At 45.1% G+C, this 26423-nt stretch overlaps 1 protein-coding gene across 5 annotated transcripts in view; it reads right to left on the bottom strand.

Annotated features, from left to right (window-relative positions):
- Positions 1–26423, bottom strand: part of EPHA5 (EPH receptor A5) — a 333714-nt gene that overhangs the window by 104502 nt on the left and 202789 nt on the right. For all 5 annotated transcript variants that reach the window (XM_026653262.1, XM_026653257.1, XM_026653258.1 and 2 more), the window contains exon 6: positions 1912–2036. In XM_026653262.1, the coding sequence (XP_026509047.1) occupies positions 1912–2036 (125 nt within the window). The remainder of the gene's footprint in view (positions 1–1911; positions 2037–26423) is intronic.

Here is a 26423-nt window from a genome sequence, read left to right as displayed (position 1 = left end):
TTCACTGAATGTAAACTTAGTACAGCTGAGGATTGAGCCCTGTGAACCTACAATATTTTCATCCTTCCTCAGGCAATCTGTCCTGGATAAATGGCATTTCGGGGCAGGTGGGTGGCTGGTACTGGCACTCTGGGTGGGACACAGGGTGTTGTGTATGTATTGTGAGCAGTGAAGTGCTAATAGCAAAAGAATCAAACGTCCAATTTGGCTCAACACTGACAAGTTCAGACGCTCATTTGCAGTTTATCCAAATTCTTTGTGTTTGGAAAACCGGGCTAGGAGTTTCATCAAACCCAGCGTCCTTGGGAGATGTGAGATATATCCTATTCCAGCCAGGTAAGAAGCACCAGAAAAGCCTTGCTCAGTGGATTTATTGGGGCCCAGAGGCACTGGAACAAGAGGACTATGCAAAAGAAAACAATCATCCCAAACTTTCTGGAAAGCACAAAAAGGTTCCAGTTGGAGATTTGGACAAACACTCAGGGGGTGCCGACTTTATCCAAACGAATGTGCCTGTCCCGAATGACATGGAAAGTTGTCCTGATTCTTAGCACCTTGAGCCACTGTTTATTTTGAAGACCCAGGGCTAAAATTCTGCCCTCAGACCCAGGGAAGCAATTCCAACTGAAGTCAATGGGAGCTGCATGCACTTCCGGGGGCACAACTTGTCCCTAAATGTCTTGGGCCAGGTACCAATGTCCCTACTCAGGACCAGATTCTGGCTGGCCTTCATGTGGGCGCAGAGCACAAATGAACCTTCCCCACCTTGTGCTGCCCAGGCCAGTGCAAGCAGATTTGAAGGCCCTGTGCTCTGGGTCACTCCCTCTGTTGCACTGGAAAACTGAGCTGGCCTGCTTGCGTAAGGTAGTAGGTTGCACCCCATGAAAGAGAGGGTTGTGGGGATGCTGCTTCTATCAGCAGACATCCTGCCTTTCTGAGACTGGAAGCTCCCTGGTGCTCTCCTTGGAGCACGGCAGCTCCGCTCTGCCCCAAGGATGAGGACATGCCTACGTGGTGCAATGACACTCCCCATTTTTAAGTGTTTTGTATATTACCATAGTGCCTAGATGCTCCCAGCCAGAGCAGGGCCCCATTATGCCAGGCCCTATGTACACACACACACCCCACAAGAGACAGTCCCTGCCCCAAAGAGCTCACGCTCTAAACGAACAAGACAGATGAAGTGAGGAAGGGGAAACAGAGGAAGAGAGAGGGGAAGGAACTTGCCCAAGGTCAATCCTCTGTCCTTACTCTGACAAGCCTCCTATGGACTTCAGCAAGAACTCTGCCTGAAGGAAGACTGCCTAGGGCTTCAGGATGTGGCCCCCTCCACTGGAAGTCCCTTGGGGTAGGGACTCTTTTTGTTCTGACTTTGTACCATGCCTACCACAATGGTGTCCTGGGTCCTGGTGTTCCTGGAGCTCCTAGGTGCTACCATAATGCAAATAAATCGTAACCACCACCACCTATTGCAGAGACACAATCAGAACACCAACATGCCCTGGCAGACGGTTCGATGAGCACTGGAATCAATGCCAGCTGATCCTTAAAACCAAAGCTGAAGTGTAAAATTAAAAGACTGGGGATTGCCCGATGCTCTGAGTGAGAAGACGGATGCTAGTTCCCAAGCTCCTTTGATTCATAACAAATTAGTATACTTTAATTTAATGTGATAAGACTGGAGATGAAACTGACATGCAGTTTTAATGTATTTGTTCAACAGAAGTGGCACACTAATGGAAAACAACACACACATTTGAAGTCTTCCTAATCATTTACTGCAGAATCAATCTGACATTGATTTATGCATAAAATTGCTTCATTCCCTTCCACACATAGGATAATTATAACTAAAAGAGAAGGACAGCAAAGAGAAGGTACTTAGGATGCTTTGCAATCAGTCAGTCACACCTTTTCAAAATATTTGATTTCATACTCCAGGATGATGCCGTTGGGTCGATCCGGCTCCTGCCAGGAAAGGAAGATGCTATTTTTAGCTATCTTTCCTTTTTTCACAATACTGATTGGAGAAGGTGCTGCAAGACAAGAGAAAAACAAAACAAGATGATAGTTAGTGGGACAGTATCTTGGTTCCTAATTTAAATTCAACATTGCATATGCTACTACGTATAGTCCACTGATGTAAATCAGTGTAGTGTACGCTGACTTCAATGTGGATTTATCTCAGTTGGGATCTGGGCCTTTGGCCTCAATGGAACTATGTGATTTTCACTAAGTGAGGCACTGATCCCATTGATGATTTCTGATGAATTCTGAACTGTGGTCTCAGTCCAGCTGTTGTTACAAAAACTTAGTGTTGTTTTCAAAGAATTGTTATGCGGTAATTTACATAAAGCTTTAAATAAATATTTTCTGATAAAATGCCCAGGAGGCGCTCAAATTAAACCAGGGCAGGGAACCTTTTTAAAATAAAAGTCACATCCTCACCTGGCATGATTTGACATAGCTCCATTGAAGCGAATGGAGTTACATTGATTTTCAACAGCTGAAGATCTGGACCAAAACCACCAACATAAGAAGACTCCAATTCAGCACCACACGTGCTGGAAATAGGGGTGCTGCTGCACCCCCTGGCTTGAAGTGGCTTCCATTATATACAGTTTGGTTCAATGTATCTCAGCACCCCCACTGTACAAATTGTTCCAGCACCACTGTTGAGCACAAGGCTAAGCTATAAGCTACAGCAGCAGTTCCCACACCAAACCCACAGCCTGCTCCTGGTGGCAATGAGGTTACATACTGCAAGCTTCCTGTCACCGCGAAGGAATTCACTTTACAACGTATTGAAATGTTCAGAAGAGGATCTCAGGACTGCTCGGTTGCCTGAAGTGGGGCTGTGACGCGTCTCTGTGTCAGTCTATAATGCTTGTCTGTGTCGGTGATGCCAGGGAGAGGAGCAGTGCAAGACGCACAGCCATACAGCCTTTAGAGCAGGGGTGGGCAAACTTTTTGGCCTGAGGGCCGCAATGGGTTTTGTAAATTGTATGGAGGGCCGGTTAGGGGAGGCGGTCATGGCCCGGCCCCCACTCCCTCTCCCCCGCATCGGGAACCCTGCCCCATTCACATCTCCGCGCTCCCTGTCCCCTGACTGCCCCTGGACCCCCACTGCCCCATCCAACCCCTCCTCTCATTCCTGACGGCCCCCCCGGCACCTGCCCCATCCAACCACCCCTTCTCCCTGTCCCCTGACTGCCCCCTGCCGCCCCATCCAACTCCCCTCCTTCCTGACTGCCCCTGCAGGACCCCTGCCCCCATTCAACTCCCTGTTCCCCACCGACCGCCCCGACCCCTATCCACACCCGCACCCCCGACCACCACCAAACTTCCCTGCCCTCTATCCAAACCCCCTGCTCCCTGCCCCCTTACCGTGCTGCCTGGAGAACTGGTGGCTGGAGCTGGGCCACGCCACCACACAGCACAGAGCACCGGGTCAGGCCAGGCTCTTCAGCTGCGTTGCCCCAGGAGCTCACAGCCCCACCGCCCAGAGCATTGCGCCGGCAGCGGGGGAAGGGGAACAGTGGGGGAAGGGGCCGGGGCTAGCCTCCCCGGCCAGGAGCTTGGGGGCCGGGCAGGACAGGCCCGCGGGCCATAGTTTGCCCACCTCTGCTTTAGAGGAAGGGTAGGAAGAAGGCTGTGGCAGATCAGATGGGAAGGCAAAGGAGAGTCAGCTGGAAGCATTAGGAGGAAGAGAGTGAGAAGGTCTGACAAGCTAAGAGGCTGGGTAAGGCAGAGCAGGAGAGATTGTCAAAATTCAACGGTTTCCGAAGGAAAAGAAAAAGGGAGGGCGTTCGTTTCACAAAATGCTCACAAAGAAAATCCATCCCATTGTCTAACCAGCTCTAGCAACTGGCAAGGTCCAGAGTGTGGAGGTGGGTGCTCAGAGGCATCAGAAGTGACACACAAGTGAGCCCAGGAGTCTATGAGAGAGGAGGAGTACTACTGCATGGCCAGGCAGATGGCAGGGCGCAGGGAGGAGAGAGAGAATTTGCAGCAGGGCAAGTCAATGTGGGCACAGTACCTCTGCCAGAGCTCCCCACCAGTGCGGGCATCAGGACTGGGGGCAGCAGGTGCTGGGGGCAGCTAGGGGTTGGCAGTGTTGTTCAGTGTAGATAACGATTCAAGGAAATTTCACACCCCTGGAGGCCACTGAAGTACTTTAAAAATCAGCGTTTGTTTGGAGTTTAAATTTGCTGTCAACGCCGCATGTGGAAGGAAAGTCAGCACGGTGCGACGGTGCCTTATTTTTCAAAATGATTGGTGTTATTTCAAGCCAGGGAACGCCTCTATCGACCTGTCTGCTGATCCACCTGTTGTACCTAGCTAACCTCAAACTTTATAACACAGCTGTCTCCTCTGTATCCGAGTCTGCTTTACTGCCATGTGGTTACTGAGGCAGTGTGTTCTCCGGCTTTGCTCGCAGGCCGTTGGGATGGATACATGGCGCCTGATCGTTTAAGTTCTATTTTTTCATATATTTTCATCCTCACTAAATTTGCCTCTGTAGGGGACATCGTAGGTTCTCTGTCCAGAAGAGCTCCAGAAACAATGGGCAAGTTTGGGATGTCTCCAGGAATGCACTCGGGGCTTGTCTTTACTGCACTGTTAGATCCAGCTAGGAAGGCTTCTCCCCTGTTAGTCTAGCCTGAGTGAGGGCAGCCACACAGGCAGCACGGTGATTGTATTAGTAGTACAGAGGAGCGTCGTCGTCCCTGCACCAGCAGCGCTCCAGCTGCAACTTGTACCCCACACAGGGTCAGGGTAACTTGAGTTTAAAGCTTCTCCTCAGTCAAGCTAGAGATGGGTGTGTGTGGAAAGGAGTCAGGTTAGCAGCAACACATAAGTTATCCCTCCAGGTAACACTGCCGCGAAGATAAACCCGGAGACACCAACAGGGCAGCGTGCTGCGCTGGGAGTCTAGCTAAGCACGTGGAGGCTGATTCTTGGGTCCACTCCAGCCCCTTTGGGCTGCCCTGGCACCTCGGGGTGGCAGGAAATGGGGTTGGCATTCAATAAGTCACTTGGCTCATTAGTCAGTACTGACTTAGGATATGCCTGCATGCACTGCAATCGAAAACCCCGCAGCAGCAAATCTCAGAGCCCAGATCACCTGACTTGGGCTCACAGGGCACAGGCTCCAGTCCAAGCGCTGAGACCCTCCCCCCTCCCCGGGTTTCAGAGCGTGGGCTCCAGCCTGAGCCGAATGTCTACACAGCCTGAGTCAGCTGACGTGGGCTCGGAGACTCACTGCTGCGGGTTTTTCTATTGCAATGCAGACAGTGTCCTGGCAGAAAGAGCCCGTGCCCTGTGCTAGCATAGGCACTACTGCGCCCTGGTTAAAATCACTCCATCTGTTGCTCCCGAGGCAGCTAAACGTCAGTGTAAATACCATGGCTGCCGTTGGAATCTTTACCATTTCCTTGTTTTTCTAATTAACATTGCTGAGATGATACCCTGGGTGCCACAGTAACATCAATCCCTTGCAAATGGAAATTGTAACGGTTTTAATGGTGACCGCTAGGCAGCAAGCCCAGTGTACGGTTTGTATATTGGACTTTGTGCTGGCCTTTGAGAACCTGCAGAATTAAAGGAACTATATAATTTTACTATTCAGCCTTCCCAGGCAATTTGCTATCTTTCCAGCTCACACCTGCATTGCAAATATATCTGATGGTTCATTTTCAACTCAGAGACCTAAACAACTTTAAAGGTCCGCTTTTTACAACCGCTACCGGCTCCCTCGCAGAACGTCCTGTGGAAAATAAAACGTGGTGCTCGGATTGCTCTCCTGAGTCCCTGGTGCGTCTGCGCAGAGCTGAGTGGGGCTGTAGCGGTCTCCAGGGATCACTGATCGAAATTCGGAAGGGAGCCAGAAAGCGAACGATGATGCACAAGCTAAACAATGCCAGTGTTTTTCAAATCGATGGCAAATCCCACAGGTCTAAAGATGACAACGAGGAGATATGAGAGCATCGGGGCAACACACGTCTGTGTAGGTACCTAGACGACTCCTCGTTGTTTTTGTAGGTACCTATATGAACTCCATAGCTCATCTCAATTGATTGGCCTCTTACAGTTGGTATGGCTACTTCCACCTTTTCATGTTCTCTGTATGTATAAATAGCTTCTTGTTGTATGTTCCAGTCTATGCATCCGATGAAGTGAGCTGTAGCCCACGAAAGCTTATGCTCAAATAAATGTTAGTCTCTAAGGTGCCACAAGTACTCCAGTTCTTTTTCCATTACCACAGTATTTGAGCACCTCACGCAACAATGCGTTTATCCTCACAACGCCCTGTGAAGTAGGAGGAGGACGCTTACCCCATTTCACCCATCAGGGCGTAACATACGCAAAGACTATGTGACTTGCCCAAGGCAGAGCAGTGAATTGAACCTTTCCGCCCTGCTTCACCTGAGGCTGGTATCCTACCCACCATACCATCCTTTCTTTTGTAGCTGAGATTGCGTATCTTCTCCATTCAGCTCTGCATCTCTCCCCGCCGCCCATCAAACAAATAGCATTTTGCGTTTGCTCTACAAATGATAATCCTCAATTCAAACATATTTTATCTTCCAAAATTTCACTGCACCATAAAAATATTACTTTTTGTAGGCAAGAGGAACTAATTGACACGCTACCAAAAAAAAAAAAAATCCCAGTTAAATAACGAAGACAACAAACAAACTCATTTTGCCAACTCCGATCTTCAGCCAGAAGGAATATGGGAAATCTTCCAAATGTTTATTCCTGGATTGGACACCGTTGGCAAGCTTGTGTTTTAAAATCAGGACCCTAAATCTGAACCTCTTCCAGGTAAACATATTCACCTGCTGTTTACTAATCTCTCACCTCTTTGGCTTTCTGAGGACACTGTAGAATACTACTCCCGCATGGTCTTTTCTGAAGAGCAGGCCTCAGCTTCACAGTCACAGCACACACTCCAGGGTGCCCAGAGTGTGAGGGGGTATAAGCCAGAGAGGTGTGAAAGGCCTTGAACCTGCAAACAGTTTAATTGATTCTAAGACCAGAAAGGACCACTATCATCATTCAATCTGACCTCCTGCATAACCAAGCTATAGAATGTCACCATTTACATCAAGCCCATATCTGATGGTTGAGCTACAGCATCCCATTTTGATTTAAAGAATTCAAGTGATGAGACCCCCCCACCTCTGACACATGAGAGTGCCTCCCTTGAGTTAAATAGGACTCTTCTGCTTGTGTAAGTGGGGCTTACGCTGGCTCTCACCCCTAGGGCTAGCTTGTGTATTATCCATCCAAGCACCTCAGAAGCTGAAACTCCGAGAAGCACAATACCTCCCAGAGGACCTGGGCTGCATGGGGAATGGGGGAGTAATTTACTACAGCTGTTTTCAGGGTGCAGGCTACTCCCTGTCTTTGTGCAACCAGCCAGGCATGGAAAGGGGAGAGAGGAAGGAGATGCCATGGTTTTGTCTACACCTTCCTTCCTCTCTATCCACTTGCTTCCTTGACAGCCCATCTGGCATGCAGCCCCCACCCAGCCCCCAGCAGCTCTGATCTGGACAGCCCCAACACAGATGCACAAGGCATGGAGGGGAAGGGGGGGTGGGAATCCTTCCTCATAAACTCTTCTGCAGCCACATTATGGCTAGTGCTGTTCTTTTGCTGGATTTACATCATCACACAGGAATCTCCATTGATCCTGATCTCCCTCCTCCCCCGACATGTGAATGACAGGGTGTGACGTATCAGACTCAGACGTGTGAATGTGACATGTGAGTTGTGTGCATGTGAGACGTGTGTGTGTGTGTGTTGAGGGGAAATATTAGCCAATAGAGAGGGGGAAGTGGTGAATTCTCACACAATAGGAAGAAGCTGCTCAGAGCAGGCTCCTCTCATGATCCACATGAAATTGAGAGCTTAAGGAGGCCAAGCTGTCTCCTCAGCCATTGAGGAGCTGGTCACACAATCAACACCTCCCTTTGGGAAATGGTGTGTTTGGAAACAACTGGGCCAAAACATAACTCGTTCTTTACTTTTCTTCTCTCGGCTTCTCCCCAGATCTGGGGATCAAGGGCTGTGCCTACAGAGTCTCAAAGGGCATCAGGAGTAGCCAATGTGATCTTTAAGAGACTGTAACCTTTGCGACGTGTTTATGTCCCTTTACACTGCTTTGCACTTTCAAAGTTACCGTCACAAAAAGGAAGGCTGTGGAACATATGTTTAAAAATAAAAGAGAGAGAAATCTGAGATTATTTCTTGAGTTTGTACCCTAACCCTAACGAATCAGGGAAACATCAGGCCATAAGCTTTACAGGGCATGTTCTCAGCTCAGCTGAATTTCAGCTCTTCTTTTCTGTGTCCATGCATCTCAAGCCTTCCACCAGAAGACAAAACCTCAGTAGAAGCGACTTAGCATCAAGAATGCTTTACCAGATAAAAGACCTTTCATTTGCGATGTGGTAGATTTTCTAATTTGTCAAAGAGATTTAGGAGTGCAGGTCCCATTAAAACAATGCAGCTTGTGCTCTTCAATCCCATCAACACTTTGGAAAATCTCCCGCTAAGATCTTAAAGGCAGTTCAGTACATCTCATATAGCACAGAAATCAGTACACCAATCTCCTTTCTGAGAACATGTGTAACAGAAAATGTACCAGCCCTGTCTAATTATAGAGAAAAATAAACATTGCATGGGTACAGTAATAAGTATGTTCAAATTACTGTGCATAACACTAATCCTCACCATGACACTGGGAGGGGGGAGGGAGGGGTATGTTTATCTCCATTTTAATAATATGAAAACAAAAGTGGAGTTGAAGCATCTTGCCCAAGGCCATGCAATCCAGTGGAAGAGCCAGGATTAAACTTCATGAGCATCTCAAGTGGCCAAGTGGCTAATGTGCTCAACTGCAATCCCAAAGCTCATGGGTTTGAGTCTTGCTCAAACTTGCACTGAAAGGCCAGCTTCAAAGTAGGGCCCAGTCTATGGGGTTAGGGAAGCCAAAAGGAGTCAGATGTGATGCTAGCCACATCACCTCTTTGTGTACCATTGGCTATGGAAACTGACATGCCTGCCTGCTGAACCACCTGGCTCAGGGCAGACTTTGACTTCTTTGAGTGTCTCACTTCTAATGCCATATTGGCCTTAAGACATAGCTCTGACTTTGCAATTTGTCTTTACTTTGTAAGCTTACAAACTTTAATTTCTGGCTGCATAAGTAGCCCGCATGTTCAGCGGCAGCCAGGCAGAATGCTGTACTCTACCGGGAAAGAGAAGCAAGATAAGAAAATGGGTAAGTGAACTCCCAAAGTAAATTAGAGAGGCAGTAACTGTATCCATTTTGGATCTTCTTCCTAAGAAGTGTTAAAGTGTAATCATGAGATAAAGACCAATTAAGTATATTTAATCAATCCCAGTAGTGCTGGAATGATGCCGCAGCTACTCTGCATCCTCAATACATTGAAGTTACAATGTTCTGAAAGTATTAAGTATTTTAGAGTTTTCTTTATCAAACAAAATGTAATTCAATCTGAGCCGTCAGACAAAGTCTGCAATCATTCCATCTTAAAAGCCTGCAACTGGATACTGTGCTATATGATCTCAGGAAAATAAAAGGATTACATTGAAACTTGCTTTTTAAAGGTCACTGGTTCTACAAGGGCATTATCCTTTTAATAAAAGGGAGCCCGTCCACTGAAAAGTTCCATTTAGAGTATAAAATTCAGGATGTGTAGAAACTATAATAAATGTTGCACGAAGGGGTGAGTGGGTAGGAAGGAAATTCTTATTTAAATCTTTGCCTTGATGTCAAAGGAGTGGATGTAAATAATATATCCTTCTGATGCTGTTTACAAGCGAATCTGCACGTTCACGCTAACTTCAAACAAAATTCGCAAAATGAAAGTGGGAGATTACATCATTTGCATTTACGTTTGCTGTTCACCAAAACAATCATGCACGTGATGAAGACAAACAGAAAATGTAACAAGGTGTGAAATTGCTAATGTACATTTTGCTTTCCTGACACTAAAATTAATCATAAACCAATAACATTTCAGAAAATTGGTCTTACTTTTTATGCTGTTTGTAACATTTCCTTAATAGCTTTAAGTGGCCAGACTAAATAAATAAAAGTCACTGCCAATTACCCATCATTATTCACATCTGAATAACTACAGAACAGGATTTCATAAGAAAAAGACCTTTTAGAACATTTTTCCTCTGCAACCTTTTATAATGACATTAGCACTGAATTAGCCAGCGAGGCACCAAACACAGTATCCAAGAAGTACTGCACGGAGCCTTAGTAACATCTAATGTACAACAAAGTTTATGGGAATAAAATCTTAATTGTATTTTAAGACAAACTAATGTTATCAGGTAAATGACCACTGCATCAAGATAAAATAATTAATCCAGACTACAAGTCATATTCTAGATAATGCTATCCCTGGCCCAATTAATTTGGCCTTTGTATATTTCACTTTGGCACAGACAGCAGCTAATGTTTCTTCATCTCACCCCCAACCCCACATCTGGTGCAGCTTTAGATTAACCAGTAGGGAAGGCTGGGAGAAAAATACAAGTTTGGCTCATTCTCATTGCACTAAGCAAGCTATTTTCCCCAAGCCAAGACCCTCAATCCACCCCTGATCTCCATGGGGCCAGATTGTCCCTTGGAGTAAATCATCATGCTCCTCTCAAGTCAATAGAGGCATGCCAATTTACTCCAGCTGAGGAGCTGGCCCCACTTCTCCTTGCTGTCAGCTCTCCAACGACTTGGGCTTCAATTTCCTTTTAAAAGAAGATTAAAGTATCGACAAAGAAAAAGATTCTGCTCTTACTGTCTTAGTATTGAAAGCCATAGTGGTCTGTACCGTACATGCAGCTATGCTAAGGACCTTAGCTTATTTTAGTAGTGTTTTATATCTGCCGGCAATTTACTGAATCCGATTACATTTCTGTATGTGTAAACATGCGAGGGTCTAGAATTTCAACCTCCTAAACACCTTGGCATTCTTTCCTCGATCTCGTGCCAAGGTTGCCTTGCAGTCGGAAATCACGCCAAACGACACAAAAATCATGCTTAAGATTAGATCAAATCCATCACTGTCATCACAGAACCAAAAAAACCATCGTATCATTAACACAGGGTAGCACAGGAGAGTGGCTGTAACTGGAGAAAAGGAATGCAAAGTCTATTGGTAAATTCATGTTACTTGTTTCCTAGTTAACACTGGCCACACTTCAGAAGCCTAGTTTATTGCAATTTTTCATTCTGTTTCTAATTAATGGCATTATTGGATTTTCCCTTAAGGTCTTTAGTTATTGCCGAATTTGGAAGCTACATGAGTGTTGCTCAATTTGAATGAAACAGCATATATTTCCAGGTAATGAGAAATTACAGTAAGCTTCCCACAGCAGTGAATTTATTTGTTTTTAATTATAATGGTTTAGAAAAATAGAAATATGAAGTTAAAAAGGACGGTGGGGAAAATGTTAGTGACTTTATTGTCTTCTCTCTTTGGATTGCTAAATAATACGCCCATCCTTTTACCTCAGGCCCCGGGGGTCATGCTTTTAAAAGAGCTCAGAACCCACCAGCATCTCCATCAGCTGTTGCCTGAGAGAACTTTTGAGAATCTAGTCCTTGAGGTGAAATGCACATGGTCGATACACCACTTCGGTGCCACTGCAACTCTATTTTGAGATCCCGCCCTGGCCCATTATAAGAGGGTGACTATTACCACACATGATTAAATTCTGTACATTATGCAAAATAGGGTCCTACTCCTGTAACATTTGAGTCATCCTAAGTCAATGGGGCTCCTTGAATGACTAAGGTCTTCTTTGTGCTAGCCATCTACACAGGGGCAAAACTTCACCTTTTTACATTAAAACATGAACACATCCTCTATAAAACGATGTCATTTCCTTAGACCTTCTACCTGCCAGAGTTCATAAATAAACGACCTCCAGCTTCCCTCCCCCACCCCTGCTCTGAAAGCCGCAGAAAACAGAGAGGGCCCTTGCAGCAGGCCCTGAAATTCAACAGACTCAGGTTCTCTCAAAACAATGGGAGTTGCCAGTTCCGGAGTCTAGGGACCCTCGCTGAAGCTGGGCTCCCCATCTCAGTAGTCCTGGGCATGACTAAGGAAAGCAGCCCAATTAATCTTAGCTGTTGTAGTCCTTCCTGAGGAGAAGGGGTCTCTCTCAGGTAGCTGCCACCCCAACTCTTCTGAGCTTTAACCATTAAAACCAGCTCCATGTCAGGCTATTAGCCAGAACGGGGATGATGGCTGAGGCTGGAGCAGGAACAGGTAGAGGAGTCTGGCAGAACCACCAGCCAGCTAGGAATTCTCCCCACAAGGTAGCATCACTGAGCAGACTGGAGTGGCTGCTTCTCTTAGGAACCTGTATATCTGCCTTGGGGGCACCTGGTCAGGCCCTTGGTTGTGGATTGGCTGGGCCCTGGTTGGCATGGGCCTATCATCACACTTGCAGGGATGACACATTAGGCTCAGGCCTGGGGACGGCTCATCACACTCCATGAAGCAGACACCAAGATGAAGCAGACGCCAGCTCAGATCACGGGGCGCAGAGCCCACCAGGAATCTGCACCTCTGGACCATATGAGGGTTTTGAATCAGTCCAAGCACATTGCACATGGAGACAGAGAAATGGGGTTTGGTTCTTCTCTCTTCCATTGGAGATCCCTGTTGTCTTTCATGAGGTCACGCCCCACCACTTTACTTCCCCTATGCTATCCCAGAGATGGCTGGGAAAAGCTACATGGGTTACAGTAGACAGACAGGACTGTGTTACGAGCACCAACATCCTTTTGTTTTGAAGTGACAGCAAATCCCCTGCAGATAAGGTTTGAGCTTTTTAAGTCAAAATTAAAGCTTCACTCTCTCATTCCAATAATAACAGTTTACGAAACCACTTGACAGCATGGGACTTATTTTTCTTCTTTTTTATATTACAGCAGCGCTTTCAGAGCCAGTCGAGATTGGGACCTCACTGTGCTAGGTGCTGTTCGGATGCACAGGAAGAGACCTTCCCTGCTTGAAGAGTTTGCAGTCTAAGGGTATGTCTACATTGCAAATGGAGGTGTATGCCAGTTTTAGTCGAGCTAGCACTTGTAATAATGGCAGTGAAGATGCAGCAGCATGGACCATGGCATGGGCTAGTGGCCTGATACTTGTCAGGATTGTACTGGGGCTGCTAGCCTATTCCACCATTTCTTCACTACTACCTGCCCCAGGTAAGGGAAAGCTAGCACGGTTACTCGTACCCGCACTGCAGTCCCACCTTCACTGGTGGTGTAGACATACACAGAGGGTCCAGTCTTGCAAAGACTTACTCATGGGTTCAACTTTATGCACTGATGCATATGGTTGGATTCAAGTTAATCAAACTTTGATCAAAGTTAAGCAGATATGTAAATCTTTGCAAGCTCAGGGCCTAAACTGACATGGCAGAGAAAAGAGGTATTATTATCCTCCTTTACGGATGGGAAACTAGGCCAAGGAGAGAGATTCAGAGCTAGAGTTTCCAAAAAAGCTCAGCTCTCAGCAGCTCCAAATGCTCTCAACAGCCCTGAGCGCGTCTGAAGATCTGGCCGTAAGTGACACAGGCCACCCAGAAAACCTGTGGTTGAGCTAGGAATTGAAACCAGATCTCATGTACATCAGTCTAGTGCTCTAACAAGACCATGCCTCCATTGTAAAGACACCCTCTAGTTCTGTGCTGACTTTCACTCCACGCAACCCACTGACTCCAATGAGATTGCATGGAATGACCATCGGGAAGAATTTAGCTCTACGCTTAAAATAAAATAAAATATATATATATATTGCTACACAGAATTTCATAGAAACTAACTACTTTCTATTGTAGGACTACTACCAAACTACAACCAAATCATCTACAAAGATCTAATTGCTTTTTGCTGCAGACCCATTTATAGGGCCCTACCAAATTCACGGCCATGAAAAACGCATCACACACCATGAAATCTGGTCTCCCACTGTGAAATCTGGTCTTTTGTGTGCTTTTAACCTATACCATACAGATTTCGCGGGAGAGATCAGTGTTTCTCAAATTGGGGGTATTGAGTTACAGAAGGGTCACAAGGTTATTTTAGGGGGGTAGTGGTATTGCCACCCTTACTTCTGCACTGACTTCAGAGGTGGGTGGGTGGAGAGCGGCAGCTGTTGGCCGGGTGCCCAGCTCTGAAGGCAACGCCCCGTCAGCAGCAGCGCAGAAGCAAGGGTGGCAATTCCATATATACCATCCTTACTTCTGTACTGCTGCTGGTGGCGGCGCTGGCTTCAGAGCTGGGCTCCCTGCCAGCAGCTGATGCTCTCCAGCTGCTCAGCTCTGAAGGCAGCGCCGCCGCCAGCAGCAGCAGAAGTATGGGCAGCCGTACCGCAACCCCCTCTACAATAATCGTATGACAACCCCACAACTCCTTTTGGGTCAGGAGCCCTACAATTACAACACCATGAAATTTCAGATTCAAATAGCTGAAATCATGAAATTTATGATTTTTAAAAATCCTATGACCATGAAATTGACCAAAATAGATTGTGAATTTGGTAGGGCCCTACCCATTTAATAAAATAGTTTGGGCACAATATTTAGTTATCAATGTACAACTAAAACAAAATAGCATGGGAGACATATTACAAAATTACTACTCAAATCATTAATACCTTAATTTTGTGTTATAAAAATACATCCATGAAATAGGTTCATTTTATTGAGCTTTCCCTTGACTTACTGATGTATGTATTGTTAAGATATTCGAAAAAGTATAGCTTTGAAATGTTTAAAGTTCAATGTCTTTCTCTTAATCAAAGCACTGACCTAATCTGAATTAAAGCAGTGCTAGACACTTAGATCTTAAATGATAGCCAGTGCAATCCCAGCTCCGTTGAAGTCAACGGGAGTTTTGCTACTGGCTTCAAGGGAGCCAGGATTTCACACCGCTTCTCCTTAAAGAATCAGAGTGAAGGGACGCAGTATATGGAAGAGCTGCAGCCTGTCTGTTTTTTCCATGTGTTCTCTCTGGCTAACATTATTCATTCAAATCATCATTTAAGCTGAATTTTAAATATGGGGCCACAAATTGATGCACTATTTGACCACAGGATGGTATTATTATTTGAGTGGCGGTAGTGCCTAGAGACCCCCATCAGGGATTGCAGCTCCATGGTTATGTCTACACAGCCCGCAGCAGCAAGCATCCTTCTCCTCTCCCTCGGCTTCAGAGCCTGAGCTCCAGCCCCAGCCGCAACTTCAACGTGCTGTCTATGCAGCTATTTTTAGGGCACCAGAGCGAGCCCTTGTCTATCGACCTGGGTTGGGAGGCTCCCTGTTGGAGGCTGTGTAGATGTACCTATTGTGCTAGGAGCTGTGCACACACAAAATGAAAGGACGATCCTGGCCTTTACAGTAAACACATGGCAAGAGATACGGATACAGCTGACAGAGAGAGGCAGCACCAGGTAAAAGAGTAATGGCAAAGCAATACCACTTAGAGTCCCTAAAGCAGTGACCTTGGCAGGAGAAGGCCTCGGTCCTGCCTAACTCTTACGTGAGGGTTATGGGCATTGGGAAAGCAGTAAGATGCTCCCCACGTTGCATGGCCCATGAAACGCTGCCGAGAGCTGCACAGCTCCCCCATGGGATAGGGAGAGGAGAACATTAGGCGAGGCAATGGCTTCACCCCAACCCCCGCGCTGGCCCGTTGGCTTGGTTGGCTGCATACTTGCTTCCAAATTCACAACATGATGCTCCATTTTTTAACTTACTTCTGAAAAGTATTTATAAATAATACACTTCAGCCCTGATCCTGCAAGGACTTAGGCACATGCATTAGGCACTGCGTAATGACCCAACATGGGATTGCTCACAATGCATAAAGTTAGGCATATGCATACATCTTTGCAGGGTCAGGGCCCTAAATTATAGGTTTATTTGAGTAGGAGAGTGTGTGTGTGTGTGTGTGTGTGTGTGTGTGTGTGTATATATACTGTGCCTAGCACACTGGGGCAACAATCTTAACTCCCTACTGCTAGGAGACAGCTCCAGGCATTGAAAAATCCTGAGTAAGACCTTCAAAAATCCTAACACTGGCTTACTCATGACACATACTGGGTTCTTGTAAATTAACTTCTGGTTACTGAGCCTTTAGGGTTCATGTTTTCAAACTCTACTCTGCAACCACGGCAGCAAGACATTTACATTTTAAAAGCAATGAAAGCTGAAGTTCTCACAATCACATGACTCCAAGTGCTGGGGCTTTAAGAAAAACACCAGATATCATGAGACTCCTGATAAAATCGTGAGCATTGGCAACACTGCTCCAACCATCCCAGTAATAAATAACAATACTAGCGAGAGCAGTAGTTAACATAAGAACGGCCATACTGGGTCAGACTAATGGTCCATCTGGCCCAGTATCCTGTCTTCCGACAGTGGCCGGTGCCAGGTGCTTCAGAGTTTTGTGTCTAACTCTGGATATCACAGGCTAATTAATTAGTAATGACATCACTGAAATCTATTCTTACTGCATACTCCGGACAGAAACTGGGCCAGGTGCTGATTCCTAATGACACTGAGAACTCCCATGCTACCGAATGTGTTTGGAAATGAGACACTCCAGCAGCCAAGAGAAATGGCTCACATAGACTATTACTACCATTTACCGGGAGGGCTTCACTGATGATTTCCACAGAGGATTCATGCAAACAGTCCCTACATGCTGGCCACACACACAGCTCTCCCAGGGCTTACCTGGAGCTATTATACATACGCTGAACAAATATGGTCAATATTATATTAAAAGCACCCAGTTACCAGCATTTTAAGGGCATGTAAAGCCAGGAATGCCAGAAATTAAGGAATGCCCACACAGGGGTAGCCCTGCTATGCTATTTTCATGCTCTCAAAGCATTTCTCAGATAATTTTGTACAATTTTTTTCTGAAATCTTAAGGCCCAATACTACGACCATTTGTACACCGGAGTCATTTTACCGGTACCATTCAGCTGGATGGTGCCCCCAAGACCCACATGTGGAGGAGGTCCTGGGACAAGGCTGTGGGCAGGGCTGTTTTCCGTTCCCAGGGGCCAGCTACTGCAATACACTGATTTCCTGTGGGGGATGCTGCTTTAAGATGAATCAGCCACAAGTGGATCTGCCATGGCCCACACGGTATGGCATGGCAGGCCTCCTGCCACAACACCATTTCTGACTTGAAGCAGCTGCCTATATCGGCCTCGGTACCTCTGACCTCTCATCCCCCCTCCTGTGGCCCTTTCCCCCAACTCTCTCCCCACCACAACAGCAGCACCCAGGGCGACCGCTGAACTGGTTGGCACCAATCTCCGCTCCTCATCCTACCTCCTCCCTACTCCTATCACCCGCTGAGGTCATCACTCCATGCTAGCCTCTTCCCACATGGCCTGCTCAGGCCCCGGCTTCCACTACCCAGGCTCACCAGCCCATCCTCCTACCATGCCCCTCTTCAGTGGCCAGCTCCCACAGCAATTCAGCACCAGCTGCTGCCCTCTGTTCAGCCCCTCCTGCCACCCTGAAGACATGGGAGGAGCTTTGCCCAGGTTGTCTTGCAGGCTCACCACTGCTTGTGCAGGAACAGAAGAGGAGCATGCAAAGGGAACTCTGCATGTCAGGTAACATTCTCAGAAGACCCTAAGTGACTTAGGAACCAAAGTCCCATTTCCAAAAGCTGCTTTGACTTTCAGTGAGACTTCAGCTCCTAAGTCACCTAGGCACCTTTGAGAATGTTACCCCTCCCCTCGTACGTCCCTCGGCCAGTGCCGCTTCCCGCAGCCCCCATTGGCCTGGAGCAGCGAACCGCGGCCAGTGGGAGCCGCGATCGGCCGAACCTGCGGACGCGGCAGGTAAACAAACCAGCCCGGTCCGCCAGGGTGCTTACCCTGGTGGGCCGCGTGCCAAAGCTTGCCGATCCCTGACATAGGACGTAGGCATGACAGAGTTTGATTATTATTATTTTATAAATTTGATGGATAATATTCACATTTATTTTAAAGCATTTTTTTCAACTTAACAAGAATTGTAGCAAGTTATGGAACAGAGAGATGTCTTGTAAGTATAGTGTTCCATCCCCTCGTACCATCACTCTCTCCTTGATCCCAGTACATAAATGCTCATAGGAACACAAATGCAGTATTGCATTAGCCCATAGCAAGACAGACCACCTACAGGATATTCATTATTTAGCTTTTCGATGGCCCTTGCAAGCATACGTTTTAATACCAGCTGCTAAAATGTAACTCATTAGCAAATTAAGTGCAGGTCAAAATACAATACAGGTGCTCAAGCAACAATGGACTATCAGAATTGCCAGGGCGCGTTTCTGCACCTTTGATTTCATACATCTGGTGTCGAGATTAATCTTTTCAACATTTGGGGTACGGATTAAGAGAGACATTGCAGCAGGCCTGCTAGATTAATGGCAGTATGTTTCATTATGGTCCCAATCCTTCTCTCACTGACATCAATGGTAAAACTCCCATTGGCTTTAATGATGCAAGACCAGACCCTGTATGAGTCTAGATTTAAGAGTTCCCTTAAGATTCCTTGCTCCCTAGGCTATTGTGGCACTTCCTCATGCTGCAGACGTTACACATTCCTTCTCCAGAGAAGAGTGCCCAATCCAGACCCTGGAGAGGGCTGTACGTCCCTCAAACGAGACTACATATGTAATTATGATGGTGGTTGCACAGAATAAGGGATGGGATAAAAATGAAGTGGCTTCTGAAAGCAAGGAGGTGGGGAGATGTACATTTCACCGTGTTGACCGGGCTTTATGTTAGAGCCAGGTGAAAGAAGAAGAGCTTGTCTGTCATACCTGAATCTTGAAGATGCCCCATCATCAAAGAGGGATGGTATTAAGGTTAAAGCACTGGAAAAAGACACAGACTCAGGAGGTGGCAGTTCATTTCCTGGCTCTGCCAAAGACTTCCAGTGTCACCTTGTGCAAGTCACTTAATCCCCTTTCTGCTAAACTTCCTTTGTCTGTCTTGCCTATTTAGACTGTTAGCTATGTGGGGCAGCAACTCTCGTACTAGGAGTCTGTGCAGTGCCTGGTACCAGGGAACCTCAATTTTGTTTTGGGAACCTCTAGGCACTGCAAACAATAATTAATAAGAACCACAAGAAATCTCTTAAATCTTTTCTGCTTGGAGGTGGCTCCCTCTGTTGCAACGGCAGAAAACTTGGGGTCACCATGCTGCCGTTCCAAAGTGGTCTATACGTTCCCATCCCCACCTGGGCATGAGGTTGCAATCTTTCCCCTCGGATGCACGCCTTGCTACTGTCATCCACGGTCTGTTAGCTCATTATTAGAGCACTACAGTGCTGCATCTGCATGGGCCTATGCCTCAAACCCACCTGGAAACTGAACAGCTGCCTTACTAAGCAAAGTATCTCATGGGAACCAATGGTCTGCTCCCTGATTGGTTCTGGTGGCTTACTGGTCTCCAGTTGGAGTTTAAGGTGTTGGTTCTGATCTACAAAGCTCTGAGGCCTGGGACACCCCTATAACATTCTATCATGGCTGTGGTGAACTGAGGTCCTCATGCAGGAGCTTCTTTAGGGTAGAAGAGAGGTAGCTGCTGGCAGGATGTTCTCCACAAGGGCCTCTTGGCTCTGGGTCCTTGCACTCTGGCCATGCTATATCACACCAGTTAGTAGGAATATGGCTTTTCCTTCATCAACTTGCCTTCCAAACCCTAGATCTTTGTAGCCACATGTTCATGATTCCATATTTACTGGAAAATGGGAAATTAGGCTCTCCGGCCTCTTGCAGCACACACCCAGGTAGGGCCACACCCAGCTGCAGACACAGACTGAAGTCAGCTCTGTGTGAGAGGGCTCCTCTAGCACTCACATGCCCACCCTTTTGGGAGACAAAGCCAAAATACTACTGTCTTGCACTGTATAGAAATATTTGTACAGCGCAAGCTCATAAAATTCTCCCCCTCCCTCAATGTGGAGGGAGATATGTACGACTTCTGGCCCCCCACCCTCAGTTAGAAATTACATAAACTGGGTTATAGTATAAACAAGAAATAAGTTTATTAACTACAAAGGGTGAATTTTAAGTGAATATAAGAGATAACAGACAGAACAAAGCAGATTACTGAGCAAATAAAGTAAAAGTAAAAGAAGTGGTGAGAGGCAAAAAGGCATCCTTCAAAAAGTGGAAGTTAAATCCTAGTGTGGAAAATAGAAAGGAGCATAAACTCTGGCAAATGAAATATAAAAATACAATTAGGAAGGCCAAAAAAGACTCAAAAAGTAATAGCAAGGCTTTTTTTAAGTACATCAGAAGCAGGAAGTCTGCTAAACAACCAGTGGGGCCACAGGACGATTGAGGTGCTAAAGGAGCACTCAAGGACGATAAGGCCATTGTGGAGAAATTAAATGAATTCTTTGCATTGGTCTTCACAGCTGAGGATGTGAGGGAGATTCCCAAACCTGAGCCATTCTTTTTAGGTGACAAATCTGAGGAACTGTCCCAGATTGAGGTGTCATTAGAGGAGGTTTTGGAACAAATTGATAAATTAAACAGCAATAAGTCACCAGGACCAGATGGTATTCACCCAAGAGTTCTGAAGGAACTCAAATGTGAAATTGCAGAACTACTAACTGTCGTCTGTAACCTATCATTTAAATCAGCTTCTGTACCAAATGACTGGAGGATAGCTAATGTGATGCCAATTTTTAAAAAGGGCTCCAGAGGTGATCCCGGCAATTACAGGCCTGTAAGCCTGACGTCAGTACCGGGCAAACTGGTTGAAACTATAATAAAAAACAATATTGTCAGACACACAGATGAACATAATTTGTTGAGGAAGAGTCAGCGTGGTTTTAGTAAAGGAAAAGCATGTCTCACCAATTTACTAGAATGTGGACCAAGGAGATCCAGTGGATATAATGTACTTAGACTTTCAGAAAGCCTTTGACAAGGTCCCTCACCAAAGGTTCTTATGCAAAGTAAGCTGCCACAGGATAAGAAGGAAGGTCTTCTCATGGATTGGTAACTGGTTAAAAGATAGGAAACAAAGGGTAGGTATAAATGGTAAGTTTTCAGAATGGAGAGAGGTAAATAGTGGTGTCCCCCAGGGGTCTGTTCTGGGCCAAGTCCTATTCAACATATTCATAAATGATCTGGAATAAGAGGTAAACAGTGAGGTGGCAAAATTTGCAGATGATACAAAATTACTAAAGATAGTTAAGAACCAAGCAGACTGGTTCTTAGAGTTACAAAAGGATCTCTCGAAACTGGTGACTGGGCAACAAAATGGCAGATGAAATTTAATGTTGATACATGCAAAGTAATGCACATTGGAAAGCATAATCCCAACTATACATATAAAATGATGGAGTCTAAATTAGCTGTTACCACTCAAGAAAGAGATCTTGGAGTCATTGTGGATAGTTCTCTGAAAACATCCACTTAATGTGCAGTGGCAGTCAAAAAAGTGAACACAATGCTGGGAATAATTAAGAAAGGGACAGAAAATAGGACAGAAAATATCACGTTGCCTCTATATAAATCCATGGTACGCCCACATCTTGAATACTGTGTGCAGATGTGGTCACCCCATCTCAAAAAAGATATATTGGAATTGGAAAAGGTTCAGAAAAGGGCAACAAAACATTATTAGGGGTATGGAACGGCTTCCGTATGAGGAGAGATTAATAAGACTGGGACTTTTCAGCTTGGAAAAGAGACGGTTAAGGGGAGATATGATTGAGGTCTATAAAATCATGACTGGTGTAGAGAAAGTAGATAAGGAAGTGTTGTTTACTACTTCTCATAACACAAGAACTAGGAGTCATCAAATGAAATTAATAGGCAGCAGGTTTAAAACAAATAAAAGGAAGTATTTCTTCACACAATGCACAGTCAACCTGTGGAACTCCTTGCTAAAGGATGTTGTGAAGGCCAAGACCATAACAGGGTTCAAAAAAGAACTAGATAAATTCATGGAGGATAGGTCCATCAATGGCTATTAACTAGGATGGGCAGGAATGGTGTCCCTAGCCTCTGTTTGCCAGAAGCTGGGAATGGGCGACAGGGCATGGATCACTTGATGATTCCCTGTTCTGGTCATTCCCTCTGGGGCACCTGGCACTGGCCACTGTCAGAGGACAGGATACTGGGCTAGATGGACCTTTGGTCTGACCCAGTAGGGCCATTCTTATGTTCTTAAATAAAACAAAGTACGCCAGCTAAGCTCAATATACTTAAGCAACAGGTTACAAAATGTAATTTCTTACCCTAAACATCATTTTAGGCAGGTTGCAAAGTTTCTGTGGTTCAGAGTTCTAGTTATATTTCTTTTCAGACTGGACCCCTGTCTCAGTCTGGACTCCCCCCTTGCCTGCCCTCCAGGTGGCTTTAGCAGTCTTTCTTTTTGGGCAGACAGGCCATGGAGAGGCGGAGTCCCGTTTGCCTTCCTCCCCATCCTTAAATAGGATTTACATTAGGCGGGAATCCTTTGTTTCCCAAACTTGACCCCTGCCTCCCCTTCCCTTCCAGTGGAAAGTTACATGAAGTCCCAGGTAATGTTTAGTTTAAGGTGACAAGACCACCTGACCTAGTAGTGTCACAATTAGGTCCCTGGACGCCTCCCAGGAGGGAGAGAGATTAGTATCTTCATGGTTTTTTTGTTCCTTCCTGATGGCCCATCAAATCTGATGGCCTGTCGTCTGGTGGGTGTCTTCCCAATACACACCCAGTTGTAATTGTTACATAGTCCATATTTCTAACTTTAGATACAGAAATGATACATGCATACAAATTGGATAATCACATTCAGTAAATCATAACCTTTCCAATGATACCTTACAAGACCCGTCTTGCATAAAGTATATCTCAGTTATGTCATATTCATATCATAAGCATATTTTCATAAAGAATATGGAGTGAAACGTCACACGGCTATTTCCAGACATGCTTATCACCCTCCCTTTTTCAAGCTATTTCACAATGATGCTACAACACATTCCATTTGTCCAGCACAATATGAAGAATGGATTTCTCCATTTACTCTTTATAGATGCATTAATGTCTCCTTTCCATGCTGAGCGAGTACTGTCCATGTGTTTCCGATAAGAAAAGTGCACATCAAAGAACAGAACACTCCTAGTTAAAAAGGGAACAGTAATTTTCATGCTTCAGGGCGTAGGGTGAGTGCTGTAAGGGTCAGGAAGTCATTTTCAACCTCCCTATGCTGCCATTTTGTGAATTTAGCCCTTCATTTCAAATGCCATGAAATAGTTCATTTTGGGATTGAAGGAAATGGCTTGTTTGACCCGAAACAATATTTGTCGACTTCTTTGGTTTTCATTTTCAGTTTGGGTCAAACGAAACTTGTTTTTACTTTCCCCCAGAACACCCATTAAACTGAAAAATCAGTTTTTTGCCCAGCTCTTGTGAGTAATTTAAAGAGATGATGTCAACTCAAATATGTTCTAAAACTTAGCTCTTGTACAAAACAGATTTTTGTAAAACCTAAGACCAATAAAAATGCTTTGATTAGGGTCTCTTTAAAATTTAAAAATTATTTTTATGCAAATGACCATACTGTCACAACATTTGAAACCCAAATCTGACTTTATTGAGAACCTGAAAGTGAAAAACAAAATGGAAATTTTCCATTTTCATAATCAAAGGTTGTATTGGAACACAGGTATGAATATATGTTTAAAATATGATTTTTAAGATCAGTAAAAACAACAAGGCGTCCTTGTGGCACCTTAGAGACTAACAGATTTATTTGGGCATAAGCTTTCGTGGGCTAACCACGAAAGCTTATGCCCAAATAAATTTGTTAGTCTCTAAGGTGTCACAAGGACGCCTCGTTGTTTTTCTGATACAGACTAACACGGCTACCACTCTGTAACCTGTCACCATTTAAGATCAGTGTCCCTCTAAGACTGTCAGACAAATGCCACAGAATTTTGCAACATTTATCAGTCTCATAAATGTATGCTCACATTCACAGTTTAAAAATACTGTAATGATGTGCAAGTATCAAACCATCATATTCAGTCCATATGATCTCCCATGCATTCAGTGCTATATACTTTTTAAAAAGCACAATGGTTAGAATTCAGTTCTGTGGATTATCTTCACAAGGAGCTTTTCTATCTGTGATTAACGTGTAAAAGAAAAGTGAGATCCATTGAATACATACAATATTTTTCCTCCTCTCTCAGAGTCCAGCTCAGTGTATTACTCAGGCAAGCATAAAACAAATTCCACCCAATCCTACAAGCTACCAAACAATTGTTTTCCAAGCTGTATATTATTTCATTTGGAGCACCATACTTACTGTCCTCCAAGCAAGAATTTAAAATTATTCAGGCCATTAGTGCTTATCAAGCTTCTTGTTTATTGATCTGTCATGAACTTCAAGTTGCCTACCGATTTATCCTGTCAAAACATCTCCACCCCCTAACTAGATGGCACATCTTGCCGTATATTTCAAGGAAAGTGCTATTACAATCACTGCGTTTTCCACCAATGGCTGCTCCTATGTAAATTTGGACCATAAAGCAGAGTTTCCAAGTGGTACCATTTGGGTGCTGCTTTCATTTTAAAACTGCTGGAACTACTGAAAAGGTGGTGGTGTCTTTCGTGTGAATTGGGAACAGGGCTTTTCATGTCTGGGGGCAGCATTTAAAATGATGGTTGCACTTTATATCTTTCCTGTTGTCTTCTCTTGGCAATGAATGTGACTCTCTCACTGGTACATAGCTGTCTTGGTATATAGTTGTCTCACTGTTTTAATTCTTTGGACCAGTCTGTTCACTAATTAGACCAAGGATAGTTACTGTATTAAGCTGCAGGGACTAAAAGTACTTCAGTGACTGAGTATCCTGAGTTCACTGCTCTCCCTCGCAGCAAGATGAGGTGCCAATACACCCTGTGTGTCCAAGTAACAAAACAGCTGCAAATGGATTCTCATGAAATGGTGGCAAAAAGCAGCCTGACAACAGGAATTGAAATAAAAAAAGAGTGAAAATCAAAAGCGACATACTTTGGTAAACCAGGCCGGGGCAGTTTTTGAAAGTCCACGAGAAGCAATAAAGAAGAATAGGGAAGAAAAAATTCCAGGACCACTGGAATGTGAGCAAACAGCTGTGCAGGCATTGAGAAAATGTCAGGAAAGGTTTTAAATCAACTTTAGACAGTAGGCCGTATCCTCCTCTCTCTTCCAGGGGTGCCAACTCTTACTCATTTCGGCGGGAGCAGCCACCATGTAACTGAGAGAAGAATTTCGTCCATTTTGAAAAAGTGTAGTGTAATATATACCTCTGGGTCGTAAATCAGCCTAAACAACTAACAAAATGTCCACAAAAGGCCATCAAAACCAATTTCCCTGGCCTCAATTAGTGTACAAGTAGTTTTCTTTGCCCTTTCTGAACTCAACCCTGAAAGACTTGTACAATTGGAATAAGGCATATACAATCTCTTCGCCTTGATGAGGCAGGAAGACTTTGCTTCATGCCCACATTAAACTCGTGTTTTCAGAATATTCAGGAGACTGTGTGAGTGCACGTGTGTGCAAGTATGTAAACAAACTACCAGCAGCTGGGTAGGTATTTCCAAGGTAGAGCAGGCACATGATGGGTCATGGAAGATGTGGGGAGACAAAGAAACTGGGGTAACTATATGGCGGAAACTTAATTTCAGAGGCATTTTGGTTCCTGTGGGTAGGGCACTAAACTGGGAGTCAGTAGACCTAGATTCTCTTCCCTGCTCTGCCACCGCTTTGCTGGATGACCTTAGGCAAGTCACTTCACTGCTCTGTGCCTCAGTTTCCCCATATATAAAATGTGGATGATAGCACTTGCTTCTCTTGCAAAGCGCTTCACAATCTATGGATGTAAAGTGCTCCATAAGAATCAGATATGCATGGGCAGGCACAGGTTATCACCTTATCACCATCGGATGTTACAATTGTTGTCACCTTTCTATCCTCTAGCTAAACCCGGAACCCTCTGAGATATTAATTAAACAGATTAAAAAAAAAACTCTCACTGCTGCTGAATTACTGATGCGATTCTTTTATAGGAAATTCCTCGCCACTGTCCAGTTGCTTCTCTATTACTCCTAGCCCACAGTTTTCAGTCCTGCCTATTTCTCTAATAAGCTTCTTTCACTCATGGTTCGATGCCCTGACAATAAAATTTAGATAATCCCTATCTTCAATCCTCTCCTTTCATGTGTGTGGTGTTTTATGCCTTCCTCGTGTGATCTGAATTATTTGATAGGTGCGTTTCTTACAGACAAATCATGCCCAGCGGTCGACGTTTCTATCCACTGATTATGGTGTGTGGGA

This window comes from Terrapene carolina, unplaced genomic scaffold (assembly GCF_002925995.2).
Source record: "Terrapene carolina triunguis isolate 2854851 unplaced genomic scaffold, T_m_triunguis-2.0 Scaffold136, whole genome shotgun sequence".
In the NCBI taxonomy this organism is placed as follows: domain Eukaryota; kingdom Metazoa; phylum Chordata; order Testudines; family Emydidae; genus Terrapene; species Terrapene triunguis.
Note: the sequence above shows the minus strand (reverse complement) of the source record. Positions and strands in the feature narration are given on the sequence as shown.